This window comes from Elephas maximus, chromosome 17 (genome assembly GCF_024166365.1).
Source record: "Elephas maximus indicus isolate mEleMax1 chromosome 17, mEleMax1 primary haplotype, whole genome shotgun sequence".
NCBI lineage: Eukaryota > Metazoa > Chordata > Mammalia > Proboscidea > Elephantidae > Elephas > Elephas maximus.
In genome coordinates this window covers 43,273,387-43,291,605 of record NC_064835.1, presented here as the reverse complement: position 1 = coordinate 43,291,605, position 18,219 = coordinate 43,273,387, and the positions used below count along the sequence as shown (strand labels likewise).

General features: G+C 40.0%; 1 protein-coding gene across 1 annotated transcript in view; it reads right to left on the bottom strand.

Moving 5' to 3' along the window:
* LOC126060221 (immunoglobulin kappa light chain-like) overlaps positions 1-18,219 on the bottom strand; it is a 79,537-nt gene that overhangs the window by 25,405 nt on the left and 35,913 nt on the right. Inside the window, exon 3 of the mRNA XM_049856353.1 lies at positions 7,242-7,607. Coding sequence (XP_049712310.1) covers positions 7,242-7,607 — 366 coding nt within the window. The remainder of the gene's footprint in view (positions 1-7,241; positions 7,608-18,219) is intronic.

Below are 18,219 nucleotides of genomic sequence, written 5' to 3'. Positions count from 1 at the left end.
ATAGCTTCTTGCTTTGTTTGGTTTTGATATACACAAATGGGTTGCTTGAGTGAGCTAGCTTGATTATTTTCGCCTTTGGAGCTCTGACGTCCTGTCCCCAGATGGCTAGAGGTGTTATCAGGTATATCAGTCTAGGAGTCCATTCAGTTTTCTTGTATGAATTCATCTCAGGTGTCCAGGTAGCTGATCATCAAATGTGTGGTACATGCTCTGTCCCACAGTCTTAGAGGGGCAGGTGTGATTGGTGTATGTACTGGTGTCTGATTGCAGCAGGGGTCACTCTCTGATCAAGGCAGGGGGGCTGACAACTGACTCCTGAGTGTCTCTGAGGAAAGTGCATCCCTCTTCCCAAGAGTGTGCAAGTGGGTGGGTTCTGTAGACCGACCATGGGCACCCAAAGGTTTTGGTTTTAAGGACTGGGAGGTACTAGTTATCCTTAGACCCCTGTCACGGGTGGCTGGGTGACCTGAGTGGAGCTACCAGTCCTTAGGTCCCTGATGTGGGTAGGTGAGGACCTTGTTTAATAGGCAAAGTAATGTGAAACATCAAACACCTACCTGTCTGTCACACAGTGGAAATTGTTGAAGTCTTTCAACAAGGGCCTATTCTCCCAAAATAGGCCCACACTGGTCTATGCAGAAGGGAAATGTGCTCAAAGTTCATGGACCATTTATGCCTGGACAGGAGCCACTTCTGTCCTGAGCTCCTCCAGTTAGTGGAGCTGACAAATTACCTTTTCCCCAAGTTGAAAATTTTCTCTTTCTCCAAGCCTGGGAGGATGGCTCTAGGTGGTCAACAGGGAATTCAGGGAATTCAGCTGCTGAAGCCAGCTTGCGGGTGTGGGGGCGCAGTGAAATATATGCACGTACTTAGCTTTTGCTGAGAGAGCCATTCTTCTCAGGTTCCAGAGGTGTGAGTAGGCTGTGTGACTGACTTCTTCTCCCCGAGAAAACTGCGGCTAAACACTAGTATCACCCCTCTGCTGCCACTCCAGGAATGGTGCCTGATTGCTCCATGTGAGTCACGTCTGGTACCTCCTTTTCGCTTCTGAACAGTCTCTTCCTCCCCCTGCCCCTCAGTTCATTTTCTGAGCTTGCCTTTCAAGCTCAGAGCTCTGAGCTTGTGAAAAATATACTCATTTCACTTACTTTTTCAGGTCTTTGTTGTAAAGAGGAATCTCAGGAAGTGTGTGTCTATTCTGCCATCTTGACTCCCACATAGTTAGCTTTTGCATACCCCGGTGATTGAGTGATTTGTGGTTTGTTTCCTCCCTTCCCTCTCCCATTCTCCATGGTTCTATGAAGTTTAAAATTAACCTGTGTTCCTCTTAAACAAGCAGAACAACAATCAATAAGATCTGGGATAAGACGACCAGACAAGGGGAGCCCATCTTGAGACTGAAACCAGGATGGCCTCACAGGACCTCTAAGAAAACCCAGAGAAGGTCAACATATCTGAAATGTGGTCACGATGCTCCCTCAAAGGGGAACTGCCATTTTCCAGACTCTTCAAGCCTAGCCCCAACCCTATAAAACCATCTGGCTGGTCTCCTGCAGACAGACTGTCTTTGGAGGAGCGCTATCCCCTCTTTCTCTTGTATACCCATATGCAATAAAGGCCTCTTGCTGCTTACCTCACCCCTGTCTCAGTATTGGCTTTGCAACAAGGGGGCTCAAATCTGTGTTTTGTGGTAACAATGTGACTTCTTACCAGAGCACAGGTAGGGGAAGTGTCCCACTTACTAGGCACTGTCACAGAGACTGCTGTGTTTTATTTGTTTTTTTGGCCACACAAAAAAAGTTGGCATGAAGTAGTCAGAAAATCAATAGCTGGTGTGCCACTGGCTCCAAAAGCAGGCCTTCTAGTCTTCCTGCTCACTTCCTTTAAATCTGCTCTCACCGCTCACTCTGGGCTTCACTCCACGGTCATTTGCATTCCAATCTGATCTTCTCTAGCCTTACCTGAACCCTGACTCCCAAACGCCTTTACTGCTGCTCCAGAACAACAGCTCCTCTCTAGGCCAAAGTCTAGAGCCACTATCCCCTGAGCATTCCTGTCCCTACTTCCCTGCTGAAGTTTATGTCAGAGAAAGTATCTCAGAAATGAAAAAACACTAGATCCATGCTTGCCCTTGTGTAAAAACAATGCAAGTATTATTTTACCAAAAATGTTTTAACAGAAGGATTACTAGTACAAAACTCTGAAGAGGAAAATAAGTTTCTCTAATCATAAGAAAAAATTAAAAAATTATACTATTTGCTCTTCCTTGTATTTGTATGAATTAGAATTTTACCATTTTCTGAAAAGAAGTTTTCAATAAATCTATTTTGGCTGTCTCTGCACCCTTCACATTCCCATATCCCCACTAGTTGTTGTTAGCTGACATTGAGTCGATTTTTACTTCATACCCATTAAAAATGCCAATATTCTGCTTTGTAATAATTCCCTCCCCAGAACCAAAACCACAATGGTCTCTATCTTATTTCATCATATTCATCTTGTAAAACCTAAACTTTGGGAAAAACTCCACACTCCACATACCTGCCTCTATATCCCTAATGTGGCTGGAGAAAAACACATAATTATTCTCATTCATCTCACCATAAATTTGTGCACACTGCCTCAGGACAGCCTTTAATCCTGCCTCACAGTTGTCCTTCATTTACCTGGTTCATCCACCCTTTCTCTTTTCTTTTCTCTTCAAGTTGTAACACCTACTTCTCATCCTAACTTTCAGCAAATGACCTCATTTCCTGTTTCTAGGAAGAGCTTCTACTGGCTCCCCTCATGCACCTTCAGATCCACGGGTGTCTACATCCCCATGTTCTGCCTTCCTTCCTTCCTATTCCTGTAGATGAGCACACAGCCTTCTTACTTGAGGCCAGTCCCTCTGCTCCTATACCGCTGTTCCCCCCAAGGGCATTCTTGGCATTTCTCACCCCTCTTTTTTGAACTATCCATGTTCCCCTCACTTTAGCATTGTTTCTGTCATCATGAGACATCATTTTTAAAGTCTCTTGACTTCACATCTACCTCCAATTTTGTCCTGTTTCTCTCTTCTCCTTTACATTAAAGCTCATTGAAAGACTTGTATGTAGTCATAAATCCTAGACCATCTCTTTTCATACACGCTAAATCATGCACTCTCCAGCATCGTTTCTGTTGCCAAGGACATATTTTCCAAATTCTGATTCTTCTTTTTTCCAGCTTTCGCATTCCAATCACCAGTAATTATCAGGGCATCCTGATTGCGTTTCTAATCAGTTTCAGGCTGCAGAACTTGGTGAAAATCTTCTAATTCTTCATCTTTAGCCTTAGTGGTTGGTGGGAAATTGGATAATTCTCATATTATCTCATCTTACTTGTAGGCCTGTAGATGTTATTCTACCACTGATGGTGTTGTACTTCAGGACAGATCTTGAAATGTTCTTTTTGATAACGAATGCAGCACCATTCCTCTTCAAGTTATCATTCGCTGCATAGTAAACCAAATGGTTTTCCAATTCAAGATGACGAACACCAGCCCATTTCAGCTGACTAATGCCTAGAATATTGATCTTTATGCATTCTATTTCACTTCTGACAATTTCTCCTTTTCCTAGACTCACACTTCGTACATTCCACATGTCAATTATTAGTGGATGTTCAGCTGTTTCTTCTCATTTTGAGTCATGCCCCATCAGCAAATGAATGTCCTAAAAGACTAACTCTGTGCACCTCATTAAAGTCAACTCTACTTTTAGGAGGCAGCTCTTCCCAGCCATGTTTTGAGTGTCTTCCAACCTGAGGGGCTCATCTTCTGGCCATATAAAAGACATAGATTTGCTGCTCTTATTGAGGCTTTCAATAGCTAATTCTTTCAGACACAGACCACCAGGTCTTTCTTCCTAGTCTGCCTTAGTCTGGAAGCTCAGCTGAAACCTGTCCACTGGGGTGAACCTGCTGGTATTTGTATACTGACGGCATAGCAACCAGGCTCACAGCAACATGTGAGCCCCCTAAGTATGACAAACTGATAGACATGTATTCTGAATCTAATTTCTAGAATTTGTTTTTCAGATCTGTTGCACCCTGCTTTTATTTTTCTGTGCCTTGTACACAATGTAAATTTTATCATTTATTTCTTTAATTTAAGTCACATAGCTCCCAAATCTAAAGTGTGAACAGAACACTTTTTTTTTTCTCTGTTATTTCAGTTGCATCACATTCGTATTCATATCCTAGTTATTTTCTTGAAAGTTAAGAATCTCTAATGTCTTGGTGGTATCAGTCTTCCAAAAATGATTGATGAGGATTCCTGGGGATTTAGGATGGGTGTGCCCTCTTCTAGAGCAGCTCCCTATTGATAGGGCTTTCTTAAACTAATTTCAAAGTTAGTTTCAGACACACCTAGGCCATACATACCCAGAGTGAAACTCCTTGGAAGGTTGACTTTCAGGCACATCTTCCCAAGGAAATCTTGCTTATTTTTTTCTACCCATTTCCACAATGAATCTAGAGCCCTTTTGATAATTTTCTAGCAGCTGCAAGAAGGATAGGTTCAGTTTCTCTAGTTCACACTGACTTTGAGATTATAGCCCACTCCTTTGGTTCAAACACAACGTAGGGACCTTCAGAACTCCCACATAGGTAATTTCTGGGCCTGTCTTCCATTTTCCTGGGTTTTATATACCCCTAGAATTGAAACTTTTTTTTTTTTTTTTTTTAAGTGTATGGAGTGATTTTAAACTGTCCTTCAGGATAAAAGTAGCTTTAGAGCTCAGACATTTTCTGGCCATAAATTTTTATCAAAAAGTGAACCAAAAGTTCTCCATTGTAATCACTTCTATACTCTTCTTTCTTTCCTTTATATATTTCCAGCATTTTGTATTATTTTATGAAGATTGTAAAAATCAGGAAACCAGCCCACCACTTATGAGCCCTGAACATGTTTCAATTTTTTGCCTGATTTTAAATAGAAGCTTTTCTTAAGAGAAGCTACTGTTCCTAGTTTTAGAGCTTCTAATTTGGTACTAGAGCTTCTAAGTTGACTACTTTGTCTTTTCTAATCTTTGGCTCTTGATTTACATTGGTTGGTTTCACAACCCGCTGCCCACCGCAGTTTGCTTTCACTTTCAATGAGGCTTTCCATAGACCCTCCAGGCTCAGTCTGGCTGCTCAGACTCTATAAATGGGGACTTTGCAGCATGCTTAGATCTTCATGAGGCAGATGGAGGCAACAAGCTGGTGTTACAAGCTCCTTTCCTCATGTCCCTGTTGCTCTGGGTCTCTGGTGAGAAATGAAAAGTGCCTCAATCCCTTTACAGAAGTATCTTTATAGAGCTAAAAAATGATATAAGGGCATAGAAGTAAATGATGGGTCAATTATGTTTGAAGTGTATGCCACTAAAATGCACATTTAAAATGGGATATTTTAATGTGCATATGAAAAGCTGTGTATATATGTGTGCATGGTAATTGTCTTCTCTGACTGCAAGTGCCAGTGTGGACATCATGATAACACAGTCTCCTGTCTCTTTGACTGTGTCTCTAGGAGAAATGATCACCATCAGTACAAGCCCAGCCAGAGTGTTGGCAGCATCTTAGCCTGCTATCAGCAGAAACTAGCACAGGCTCCTAAGCTGAATATCTCCTTTGCACATGAACCAGGCATCCAAGATTCCTGACTGCTTTAGTGGCAGTGGGCCTGGGACAGTGTTCACTCTCACAATCAGCAGCTTCCAGGGTGAGGATGGGGTAGATTATTGCTGTTTGCAACATTATGCCTATGTTCTCACGGTGTTTCAGCCTTGAACATAATCTCCTCCCCAGGGCTAGAGGCCTGTGAGTCTTCACTGCACCAGCGGCTTCCTTCCCACACACTCCTGAACATGCACAGTTCCTCTCTCTGCCCCAGAAGCCTCATCTCCTAGAGATGGAGTTTTCTCTCCAGAGGGACCCTCCTATTCAGATAGGTCTACATTTTGAAGTGAGATAAGAAATAGATGCTACGAGCCACATAGGCCAGTGCACTTGTTCCAGTTAGAGACCATTTTGGTTTGATTTTCCTTCTATACTCAATTGCACAGTAACTCTGGATCATCCTTGTGCCTTTCATTTTAGGTTCAAGAGGGCAGATCCTGCTCAGTAGGTGCCTGAATCTCTGCCTGTCTCCCAGGAGGCCAGTTAGACTCTCAACTATACTGACAGGAAACACTACTTGGGTTGTCATCAGCATCAACCAGACCAGGGACCTATAGGCCTCATTTACCGTACTTCCTCTACACGTGTTGTTGTGATGCTGAGCAGTTTTCAGTAGCACTTGCAGACTAATACGGACTGGAAAAAAAGGCCTGGTGACCTACTTCTGAGAAATCAGCCAGTGAAAATCCTATGGATCACAACAATCAGATAATATTGTGCACTGAATTTTCATGAGTCAGCGATTCACAAGATGGCAAGTAAAAATGAGAAGGAAACATGATTCCCTTCAGTCACTAAATTAAACTTGGGCACCCAAGGGATTAATGTAAAGAGGAATTGACAAATAATGAAAAAAGAAATGGGAAAACTATTACGTGTTTCTAGAGTGATATGGTTAATGAGTTAGAGCCTGGGCTTTGAAAGATTGAGTGACACTGAAAGACATGGACAGAGGAGAGAAAAGGGCAGTAAAATGGGAGCTTAGAGCAGGAAAACACCTTCATTGATGTTGACCAGGATGGCTTAGCTGGAAAACAGGATCCATGGAAGGAAAATGTAAGAGAGGAATACTCCCTTCTGTGAGGGAAATGTTAAATATGAAGGGCCCAAATTTAATATTGGGTTAGGTCCAGAGTTATGAGGCATAATGGAAGAGAAAGAAAAAAGTCCAGGAAAACAAGGAAATAAACCGGGAATATTCAAGAGTCAAGAATGCACAGGGAAGAGAAAACTGATCTTTCAGGGTGTAAATCACACTGGACACTACCCCAAATCAGTCATGTGATATATCCATGCAAGTTCCTGTGATATAAAAACTCCTCAAAAAGTCTACAAGAGATTTTTAGAGTATTTTTTTTTCTTTAAAAATTAAAAAAAAAATTTTTTCTTTACTTTACCACAAAATGGGATCCAGAAGAATCCACATCACTTAATTTTCTCCTGGAAGCTGCAAATACTCCAAGGAATTAGTCAGGAGATTTGGCCTTTGGGGCAGACAGAGGAAGCGTGCATGTTCAGGGCTGAGCAGAAAGGAAGCAGCTGGTGCAGTGAAGACTCACTGGCCTGTAGCCCTTGGGAGGAGGTTTGTGTTCGAGGCTGAAGCACTGTGGGTGGAGTATTATAAATCTCCAAACAATAATAAACTGTGGGGTCTTCAGCCTGGAAGTTGCTGATGGTGAGAGTGAAGTCTGTCCCAGACCCACTGCCACTGAACCGGTCAGGGACCCCAGATGCCCGGGTCGATGCCCAGTAGATGAGCCACTTAGGATCCTGTCCTGGTTTCTGCTGGTACCAGTCTAAATAGTCTTTCTTGTTGGAGCTGTAAAGAAGATTCTGGTTGGCCTTGCAGTTGATGGTGACCGTTTCTCCTGGAGATGCAGCCAGGGAGGCTGGAGACTGGGTCATTATGATGTCCCCACTGGCACCTGAAATCAGAGTGGACAATTACCATGCATACATATATACACACACATTTTCATAAAAAAAAAAAAAATTTTTCATAGGCACATGAAAATATCCCCTGACACAACAACATCTAGTGATATTAGGTATCAGCACATAATTGGTTCCAGTTTGGAAATAACCATCATTTCCCACTATGTCTTAAAATCATTTTTCAGCTCTAAAAAGATACTACTCTAGAGGGATTAAACACTTGTAATTTCTCACCAGAGGCCCAGAGCAGCAGGGACAGGAAGACCAGAGTCTGTGGCACCATCTTGCTGCCCCTGCCTGCCTGATGCAGATCAGCTCCCATTGCACAGGCCCCGTTTATAATATCTGAGCAGCCAGCGTGGGTGTGGGGGGGCCTATGCAAAGCAATCAGTGAACTGAAAGCAGATTACATGGACCACGGTTTGTGAAACTGTCTAATGTACATCAAGAGCCAAAAATATTACGGAAAGTATAATTTTATCACTAGAAAATACACAGAAGTGTACTTAGAAGTTCTAATATCAACTTAAAACCTCTCACAGCCCAGTGGATTCCAACTCAGGGCAACGCCATGTGTTACACAGTAGAGCTGCTCCATAGGGTTTTCTTGCCTGTATTCTTTATAGTAGCAGACTGTCAGGCTTTTCTTCCAGGGTACCACTGGGTGTGTTCAAACTGCCAACCTTCAGGTTAGAAGCTCATCACAACTGCTTGAAACACCCATGATCTAATAAATAGCTTTCGATTTAACTTCAAAACAGTTATAAATGGGTTCAGGGTCCATAAATGATGGACTAGTTTCCACGAATCAACAGTTTTGGGAAATAATAAAAAATGCTGGAAAAAAATATCAAAGGAAAGGGAAGAATAGGGGAAATTTTTACATCAATGTTTGTTAAAAATTTACGGCTAGAAAATATCTGAGCTCTAAAGACACTTGTGTCTTGAAGGATACCGAAAAGACACTGCAAGCATTTGAGATTGGATTCCAGGGCTATGCAAGGGCCAGAGAAACAGAAGACAGGCCCAGAATTCACCTGTGTGGAAAGTCCTCAGGGATCCTATACTGAGCTAGGCCTTACCAGGGCTCAGATCAGAAAGGAAGTGTGAACCAAAGAGAAAGTGGACCTATCATGTCCACAATGGCTAAGACCTAAGAAGAAGGCTCTAGATTCATTGTGGAAATGGACAGGAAAAAACAAACAAGATTTCCTTGCAAAGTTGTGATTGAACATCAACTCTTCAAGGAGTTTCATTCCAGGTATGCACGGCCTCGGTGTGCCTGAAGCAGCTCAATCTTCAAGGTGAGACTCCATCTCTCTGCTTTGAATATGTTATCAGGAGGGGCCAGTACCTGGAGAAGGACAGTAGAGGGTCAGTGAAAAAGAGAAAGAGCCTCAAAGAAATGGATTGACACAGTGGCTGCAACATAGGGCTCAAACATAGCAAAGATTGTGAGGATGGCTCAGGGCCGTGGAGGGTTTCCTTCTCTTGTGTATAAGGTCACTACACTGACTTGAGGGCACATAACGACAATAACATGATATGAATGCAAATGTGATGCAACGAAAACAACCGAAGGAATTCTGTTCATACTTCAGATTTGGGAATTATATGAGTTTATTTAAAGGAATAAATGACAAACTTGACATTGTATGCAAGGCAAAGAAAACTGAAAAAGAGACACTTCAGATCTGAAAAAGAACCAACTGAATTTCAAGTAATTAGAAATAGAATTACCAAAATTTTAAAACTCAGTAGGAGACTTTCACTTGTAGGCTAAATGGAATATCAAGGATAAGATTTACCCTCAAGCATGAAAAAAAACAAAAAAATAATTAATCAAATTTATATTTAATGGTTAACTCACTCAACTCCTAGTCCACCAACAGTGGTCTCAAAAAAAAAAAACAAAAAAAAAACCTGGCGATCTAAAGAAAAAAAAAAATGAAAAATCTGTCTTTGAAAACCATATCAATCACAGTTCTACTCAGACACACGTGGGGTCACCATAAGTCAGAATCAACTCAGTGATGAACTCTTTTTAATAATACAGATCTAGATTGCCAGGCCTTTCTTCCTAGGCCCCATTGTTGGATTTCAACTGCTAACCTTTTGGCTAGTAGTCGAGCACAAAACATTTGCTCCACATCACTAGTTTAATTTTAGTTTTGGGCAGAGAATCCAAGATAATATGAGGCCATTACTGCCATATTCAAAAAGTAAGTCAGAAGAGAGCACCCTACAAGATTTTCTATCGCAACCTTGTGCTCTCAGACTCCACCTACATACTTCCTGGCTCTTGAAATAAATGCCTCTCTGCCAAACCCCACCATGGGCTCGGCCCTGCTTATCTGAGCCTCATAAAGGAAGCCTTTTCTAAGGAATGGAACCTGAGCAACATCACACGAGAGAGAAGCTTCAGGGTGGTGACACCATCCAAATCCTCAGGCTCCTGCTCTGCTCTGTTCCAGGTAAGAAGAGATTTGCGAACCTGGAAATGGAGTTTTCTCTGCAGAGTAATCCTTCCATGAAGAGCTACAATTTTAAAAAGAAATATGAAATAAATGCTACAGCAACACAGGCCTGTCCACCTACCACAGTTACACTATTTTGGCTGGATTGTTTCTTCTATCCCTTATTGCACAGCTTCTCTGCATCATCCCCATGTGCACACAGTGCCCTATTGGGTGGTCTGTGGTAAGGTAGTCCTCAGGCTGGGTCACAATGCAAAATCATCAAGGAACCATGTGTTCTAAGTATGTGCCTGGGACTGAGAACCTACAAGTGTCCTCACAGTCACCCAACTGACCAACCAGGCAGTTAGGACAGCCCTTCTTCTGCAATGTCCCTCCAGCATCTTTTATTGGTTGGAATTTTCTTGAGGATAGTGGTCTGTAATTTTCTTTTTTTGTGGTTCCTGTGTCTGGCTTTGGTATCAGGTTATGCTGGCTTCCTGTAATGAGTTCGAGAGTATTCCTTCCTTTTTTATGCTCTGAAATACCTTTAGTAGCGCTGTTGTTAACTCTTCTCTGTATGTTTGGTAAAATTCTCCAGGACAGCCTTCTGGGCCAGGGATCTTTTGGGGGTAGGGGGGAGATTTTTTTATTATTATTATTATTGTTACCTTTTTAATTTCTTCTTTTGTTATGGGTTTACTTATTTTTTCTACCAAAGTTTAGTGTTAGTTTAGGTAAGCAGTGTGTTTCTAGAAAATTGTCCATTTCCACTAGGTTTTCAAATTTATTGGAGTACTATTTTTAATAGTATTCTGTTGTGATCCTTTTTATTTCACTTGGGTCTGCTGTGATATTGCCTGTCTCACTCAGGCTATTTGCTTCCTTTCCTGGCAGTGGGTTTGGTTTTTGGTTCCTGTTTTTCTTTTGTCATTTTCGCCAATGATTTGTCGATTTTGCTGATCTTTTAAAAAAACCGAGCTTTTGGTCTTATTGAATCTTTCAATTGTTTTTCTATTTCATTTATTTCTGCTCTAATCTTTATTTCCTTTCTTCTGCTGCCCAAGCATTCCTTTTTCTGCTGTCTCTTTTTTCAAGTTGTATGGTTAATGTTTTGATTTTGGCCCTTTCTTCTTTTACGATGTGTGCATTTATTACTATAAATTGACCTCTAAGCACTGCTTTTGCTGCGTCCCAAAAGCTCTGGTAAGATTTCTTTTCATTCTCATTTGAAACTATGAATTTCTTTATTTTCTCCTTGATTTCTTCTATAACCCAGTAGCTTCTTTTTTTTTTTTTTTAATAGTACTTTAGATGACGCTTTATTGAACAAACTAATTTCTCATTAAACAGTACACATATTGTTTTATGACTTTGGTTAACAACTCCACAACATGTCAACACTCTCCCTTCTGAAACTTAGGTTCCCTATCACCAGCTTTCTTGTTCCCTTCTGCCTTCTAGTCCTTGCCCCTGGGCTGGTGTGCCCCTTTACTCTTGTTTTGTTTTATGGGCCTGTCCAATCTTTGGCTAAAGGGTGAACCTCAGGAATGACTTCATTGCTGAGCTGAAAGCGTATCTGGGGGCACACTCTCAGGGTTTCTCCAGTCTCTATAAGGGCAGCAAGTCTCCAGCTATGTCAGGACCCTCTCTTGTGATCCCTGTCAGAGGAGGCATTGATGGTATCCAGGCACCATCTAGTGGTGCTGGATTCAGCCTGCTGGGGGCAGCAGTAGATGTGGTCCTTTATTCCTTTGGATTAATCTTTTCTTTATATCTATAGTTTTCTTCATTCTTCCTTGCTCCCGAAGGGGTGAGGCCAGTGGGGTATCCTAGATGGCTGCTCACAGGTTTTTAAGACCCCAGATGCTACTCACCAAAGTAGAGTGTAGAACCTTTTCTTTATAAACTATGTTACTTCAATTGAGATAGATGTTCCCAGAGACAATGGTCCCCACAGCCCTCAGTCCAGCACTTTGATCCCTCAGGGAGTCTGGATGTGTTTATGGAGCTTCCATGACCTTGCCTTGTACAAGTTGTGCTGTCTTCCCCGGTATTGTGTACTGCCTTCCCCTTCACCAAAGTTACTACTAATCTATTGTCTATTTAGTGTTTTTACATCTCCACCCCTCCCCTCCCTCTTAACCATCAAAGATTTCTTCTTTTTGTGTGCAAACCTTTTCAGGAGTTTTTACAGTAGTGAGGTCATACAATATTTGTCTTTTTGTGATTAACTTAACTCACTCAGCATAATGCCCTCCAGGTTCATCCATGTTAGGAGATACTTCACAGATTCATCATCGTTCTTCATCATTGTGTAATACCCCACTGTGTGTATGTACCACAGTTTCATTATCCATTCATCTGTTGATGGGCATCTAGGTTGTTTCCATGTTTTTGCTAGTGTGGAGAATCTTGCAATGAACATGGGTGTGCATATGTCTATTCATGTAATGACTCTTATTTATCTAGGATATATTCCTAGGAGTGGCATTGCTGGATCATATGGTATTTCTATTTCTAGCTTTCTAAAGAAGCACCATATCATTTTCCAAAATGGTTATATCATTTTGCACTCCCACCAGCAGCGCATAAAAGTGCCAATCTCCCTGCACCCTCTCCAACATATGTTATTTCCTGTTTTGTTTGATTGGTGACAGTAATGCCATGGTGGGATGGTATCTCATTGTGGTTTTGATTTAAATTTCTCTAAAAATGGGTTTTAATGGCTAGTGATCGGGCACATGTTCTCTTTTGTCTGTTAGCTGCTTGAATGTCTTTAGTGAAGGATCTGTTCATTTCCTTTGCCCATTTTTTAATTGGATTATTTATCTTTTTTGCTGTAGAGGTATTGGATTTTCTTGCAGATTTTAGACATTAGACATTCGTCTGATTTGTATCTGTGAAAATTTTTTTCCTACTCTGAATTTCTCTGTTTACTGTCTTCATGAAGAATTTGATGAGCATAAGTGTTTAATTTTTAGAAGATCCCAGTTATCTAGCTTATCTTCTGGAGTTTGTGTGTTGTTGGTTGTGGTGTGTATCCTATTAATGCCTTGTATTAGGACCTCTAGCGTTGATCCTATTTTTTCTTCTATGACCTTAATATTTCTTGGCTTTATATTTAGGTCTTTGTTCCATTTTGAATTAATTTTTTTTTATGGTGTGAGGAATGGGTCCTGTTTCACTTTTTTGCATATGGACCTCCAGTTTTGCTAACATCATTTGTTAAAAAGACTGTCTTTTCCCTATTTGATGGACTTTGGACCCTTGTCGAAGATCAGGTGACCAAAGATGGATGGACTTACATCTGCGTTCTCAATTGTGTTCCATTGGTCAATGTGTCTGTTGTTGTACCCATACCGGATGTTTTGATTACTGTACTGTAACTGTATAGTAGGTTCTGAGGTCAGGTAGTGCTTGTCTTCCTACTTATTCTTCTTATCATTCTTTTTCAATACTGCTTTACTTATCTGGGGCTTCTTCCCTTTCCATATAATCTTAATGACAAGTTTTCCCGTCTCTTAAAGAGTATTGTTGGTATTTTGATCGGGGTTGTACTGTATGTGTAAATCACTTTGGGTAGAATTGTCATTTTCACAATGCTGAGTCTCCCTATCCATGAACGTGGTATGTTTTTCCATTTATGCAGATCTGTCTTGTTTTCCTGCAGTAGTGTTTTGTAGTTTCTTTGTATAGGTCCTTTACATCCTTGTTTAGGCTTATTCCTAAGTTTTTAATTTTTTTAGGGGCGATTACAAATGGTATTGTTTTCCTGATTTCATTTTCATTGTTGTCTTTATTGTTGTATAGATATCCAACTGATTTTTGTATGTTTATCTTGTATCCTGGGACTGTGCTGAATCTTCCTATTAGGTCCAGTAGTTTTCTTGTGGAGTCTTTTGGGTTTTCTGTGTAGAGTATTGAATCATCCACAGATAAGGACCATTTTACTTCTTTATTTCCAATTTGGATGCCCTTTATTTCTTTTTCTTTCTTTCTTGCTCTAGCTAGAAGTCCCAGCACAATGTTAAATAGGAGAGGGGATAACGGGCATCCATATCTTGTTTCTTTTCTTGAGGGGAATGTTTTCAGCATCTCTCCCTTAAGGATGATGTTGTCCTTTGGCTTTGCATAGATGGCCTTTATTATGTTGAAAAAAATTGCCCTTCTATCCTATTTTATCGAGAGTTCTTATCAGGAATGGGTGTTGGACTTCGTCAAATTCCGTTTCTGCATCTATTCAGATGATTCTGTGATTCTTCTCTTTCCTTTTACTAATGTGGAGGATTCCATTGATTGATTTTCTAAAGTGGAACCATCCTTCACATACCTGGTATGAATCCTACTTGGTTGTGGAGTGGTTTTTTTTTGCATATTTTGCTGAATTTTATTAGGTAGAATTTTGTTGATAATTTTTGCATGTATAGTCATGAGAGAAATTGGTCTGCAATTTTTTTTTTTTAGTCTTCTACTATTTTTTGTGTCAGTGTTATGCTGGCTTCGTAGAATCAATTTGAATATATCCCTTCCTTTTCTATGTTCTGAAATATGTCGAGTGTTTTTTTTTTTTTTTTTTATTGGTGTAAGCTCTTCTCTGAATGTTCGGTACAATTCTCCAGTAAAGCCAGCTGGGCCGAGTCTTTTGTTGTTGTTGTTGGGAGCTTTTTTCTTACTTTTTCTCTCCTCTTGTCATGGGTCTGTTCATATTTTCAACATCATTTTGTTTTAAGCTGTGTAGGTAGTGTGTTTGTAGAAATTTGTGCATTTCCTCTAGGTTTTCAAATTTGTTGGAGTATACTTTTTTCATAATACTCTCTTATGATTCTTTTTATTTCACATGGGTCAGTTGTAATGACTCCCATTTCATTTCTTATTTGTATTATTTGTGTCTTCTTGTGTTTTTCTTTTGTCAGTTTGACCAGTGGTTCATCAATTTTGTTGATCCTTTCGAAGAACCAACTTTCTATTTTTCTATCCTCTCTTTCATTTATTTCTGCTCTGATTATTTTTTCATTTCTTCTGGTAGCTGGGGGTTTCTTTTGCTGTTCTCTTTCTATTTGTTCAAGTTGTGTAGCTAATGTTCTGATTTTGTCACTTTCTTCTTTTTTGATGTTTCATCTATTGCTATAAATTAACCTCTGAGCACTGCCTTTGGTAAGATGTGTTTTCATTCTCATCTGATTCTAGGATTTTTTTTTTATTCCATCTCTGATTTCTTCAGTTTTGATTTAATAGATGTTTTCCTTTGTTCTTCCTGTTGTTAATTTCTACTTTTATGACATCGTGGTCAGAGAAGATACTTTGTATTTCTCAGTGTTTTTCATTTTGTTGAGTGTTGCTCTGTGTCCTAATATGTGGTCTGTCCTGGAGAACATTCCATGTGCATTGGAAAAGAATGTGTACTTTGCAACCGTGGGGTGGAGTATTGTATATATGTGTATGAGGTCAAGTTGGCTGATTGTGCCCATTGGTTTTCTGTATCTTTGTTGAGTTTCTTTCTAGATGTTCTGTCCTTTACCAAGAGTGTTGTGTTGAGGTCTTCTACTATTATTGTGGAACTGCCAATTTCTCTTTTCAGTGCTGTTAGAGTTTGTTTTATGTATTTTTAGCTTTGTCATTGGGGCATAGATATTTATTATGGTTAAGTCTTCATGATGGATCATCCCTTTAGTCATTATATAGTGCCCTTCTTTGCTTTTATGGTGGGTTTTGTTTTAAAGTCTATCTTATCTGAGATTAACATTGCCACTCCTGCTCTTTTTTGGTAGTTATTTGCTTGATATATTTTTTCCATCTTTTGAGAATTAATAAATTTACCTGTTTGCTTCTAAGGTGTGTCTCTTGTAGATTGTATATTGATGGAGTCTTTTTTTTTTTTTTAATCCATTCTGTCACTCTGCTCTGTGTCTCTTTATTGGTGCATTTAGGCCATTTACATGAGGTGCGATTTTATTTCTGTGTTGTGTATTGCTTTTTTTTGTGGTGCTAACATTTTCCTTGTTCCTCTTACTCTGCTGTGCTGAGTTCCTTTTGTTTGTGGATTACTTGTTCATCTCTTTTGTTTATGTATATATTGTTTTTATTGAGGCTTTATCTTTTCTATTTCGGTGAGGAGGTTCTGTAAATTTCTTTGGGGTCACCTTCAAATTTACCCTTAACTTCCTATTTTGAACCAGTCTAGTATTACTTGGTATCACCTTGCCTTCGTCTTCATTAGAAAGTTCTATACCTGCACTCTTTCTTCCCTCTTTTATTGTTCTGACATTGTTATCATTTACAGGTTAGTCTCTCTTGTTCCCTGTTGTAATTATTTTGGTTTTGGATAGTCCTTGAATGTTTATTTTCTGTGTTGGTATCTGGCGGGTAAAATCTTGTATCCTAGGTTGAGGCTGTGGTCTGATGTCATTTTTTCTCAGGCTGAAGGACTCGCTTTAATAATTCTTGTAAGTTTTGTTTCATTTTCACATACAGCCCTAATTTCTGTTTATCGGGAAATGTCCTAGTTTCACCATCATATTTGAACAAGAGTTCTGAAGGATATATTATTCCTGGCTGGCAATTTTTTTTTTCAGGGTTTTATATATGTCATCCAATTGCCTTCTTGCTTGTGTGGTTTCTTCTGAATAATCTGTTTAGTCTCATTGTTTCTCCTCTGTATGTGACTTTTTGTTTTTCTCGAACTGCTCTCAGGATTTTTTCTTTACTTGGGTTTTAGTGAGTGTGATTGTGATAGGCCTTGATAATTTTCTTTTCCTGTCTATCCCAAATGGGATTCATTGAGCTTTTTAGATGGTCAGCTTTTTGTCTTTCATGATATTAGGGAAGTTTTCTGTTAGCAATTCTTCATTAATCCTCTCTGTGTTGTCCATTTTCTCTCCCTCTTCTGGCACTCTGATCACTTGCAAAATTTAGCTTTTGATTGTATCCCACATAATTCTCAGGGTTTCTTCATTTTTCTGATTTTTCCTCAAAGAGAGTTGGACCCAAGTCTTTGATTTCAATTTTGCTGATCCTATCTTTCATCATTTAGAACCTGGTCCTCAGCCCTTCTATGACACTGTCCATTTCTTATTGTTGTTTCCTTTTGGATTTCTTACTTTTGTTTTTTTAAGATTTCTAGTTGTGAATGTATCTTGGCATTTTTTTTTCAGTATTATTTTCCTGAATTCTTCCCTGTTTTGTCTATTTTCCATGAATTTTTCTGCCTTTTCCATAAATTCCTCTATTTTTTCCTAATTTTTGTTTTTTGTTTCTACTCTTGGACAGTTCCAAATATTAGAGATTTGAATTCTGTGTCAGGTAATTCTAGCGCCTTTTCTTCTACTGGAAATTCACCTGGTGTTTTATTTTGGATGCCTACTGGAACCATCTTTTCCTTTTTAATGCTTTGATATTGTCTCCTATCTTCAGGGCATTCAGTAGTTATTTTCCTCATTTATTGTAGATCTGTTCATTTTGTCCTGCTTTTTTTTTTTAATATAATTTTGTTATGTCTAGCTGGTGGGCTGTGCCTTCTTTGTTGTTTGTTTGTCCATGGTCATGATACTTTTCACCTCCTTGTCCAATGGGCAAGTCCAGTCGCTCAGCTATGGTGCAGCAGGCAGGTCCTGCTGAAGGCGAGTGGCAGGAGGTTTTGTTTGTGGCACGTACTATGGCCAACAGTGTGGAATGGTAATAAGGGCTGGGCAGGTTCACCAGTTGCCATGTTGTCAGCTGAGACTCATGGTGGCCATATATGTGTAAGAGAAGAACTGTGCTCCGTAGGGTTTTTAGTATCTGACTTTTCTGAGGCAGGTCACCTTGCATTCTTCTGAAAAGCCTCTTGTAGACTGAAACCCCCAATCCTTTATTTATCAGCCAAGTGTGTTATCTCTTTGTACCACCAGGGACCCCTGTGCTGTAGTTTGATAGCCCCCTGCTGTTGAGTCAATTCCGAGTCATAGAAAACTTTTTGGACATGGTAAAATTTCCCCAAAGTTTCCAAAGTATAATCTTTATAGAAGCAGGTGCTCTGCTGCCCTGGAGTTGATTCCAACTCATAGCGACCTTATAGGACAGAGATAAAGTGCTCCATAGAGTTCCCAAGGCTTTAAAACTTAACTGGAAGTGGAATGCCACATCATACTCCTGCAGAGAAGCTGGT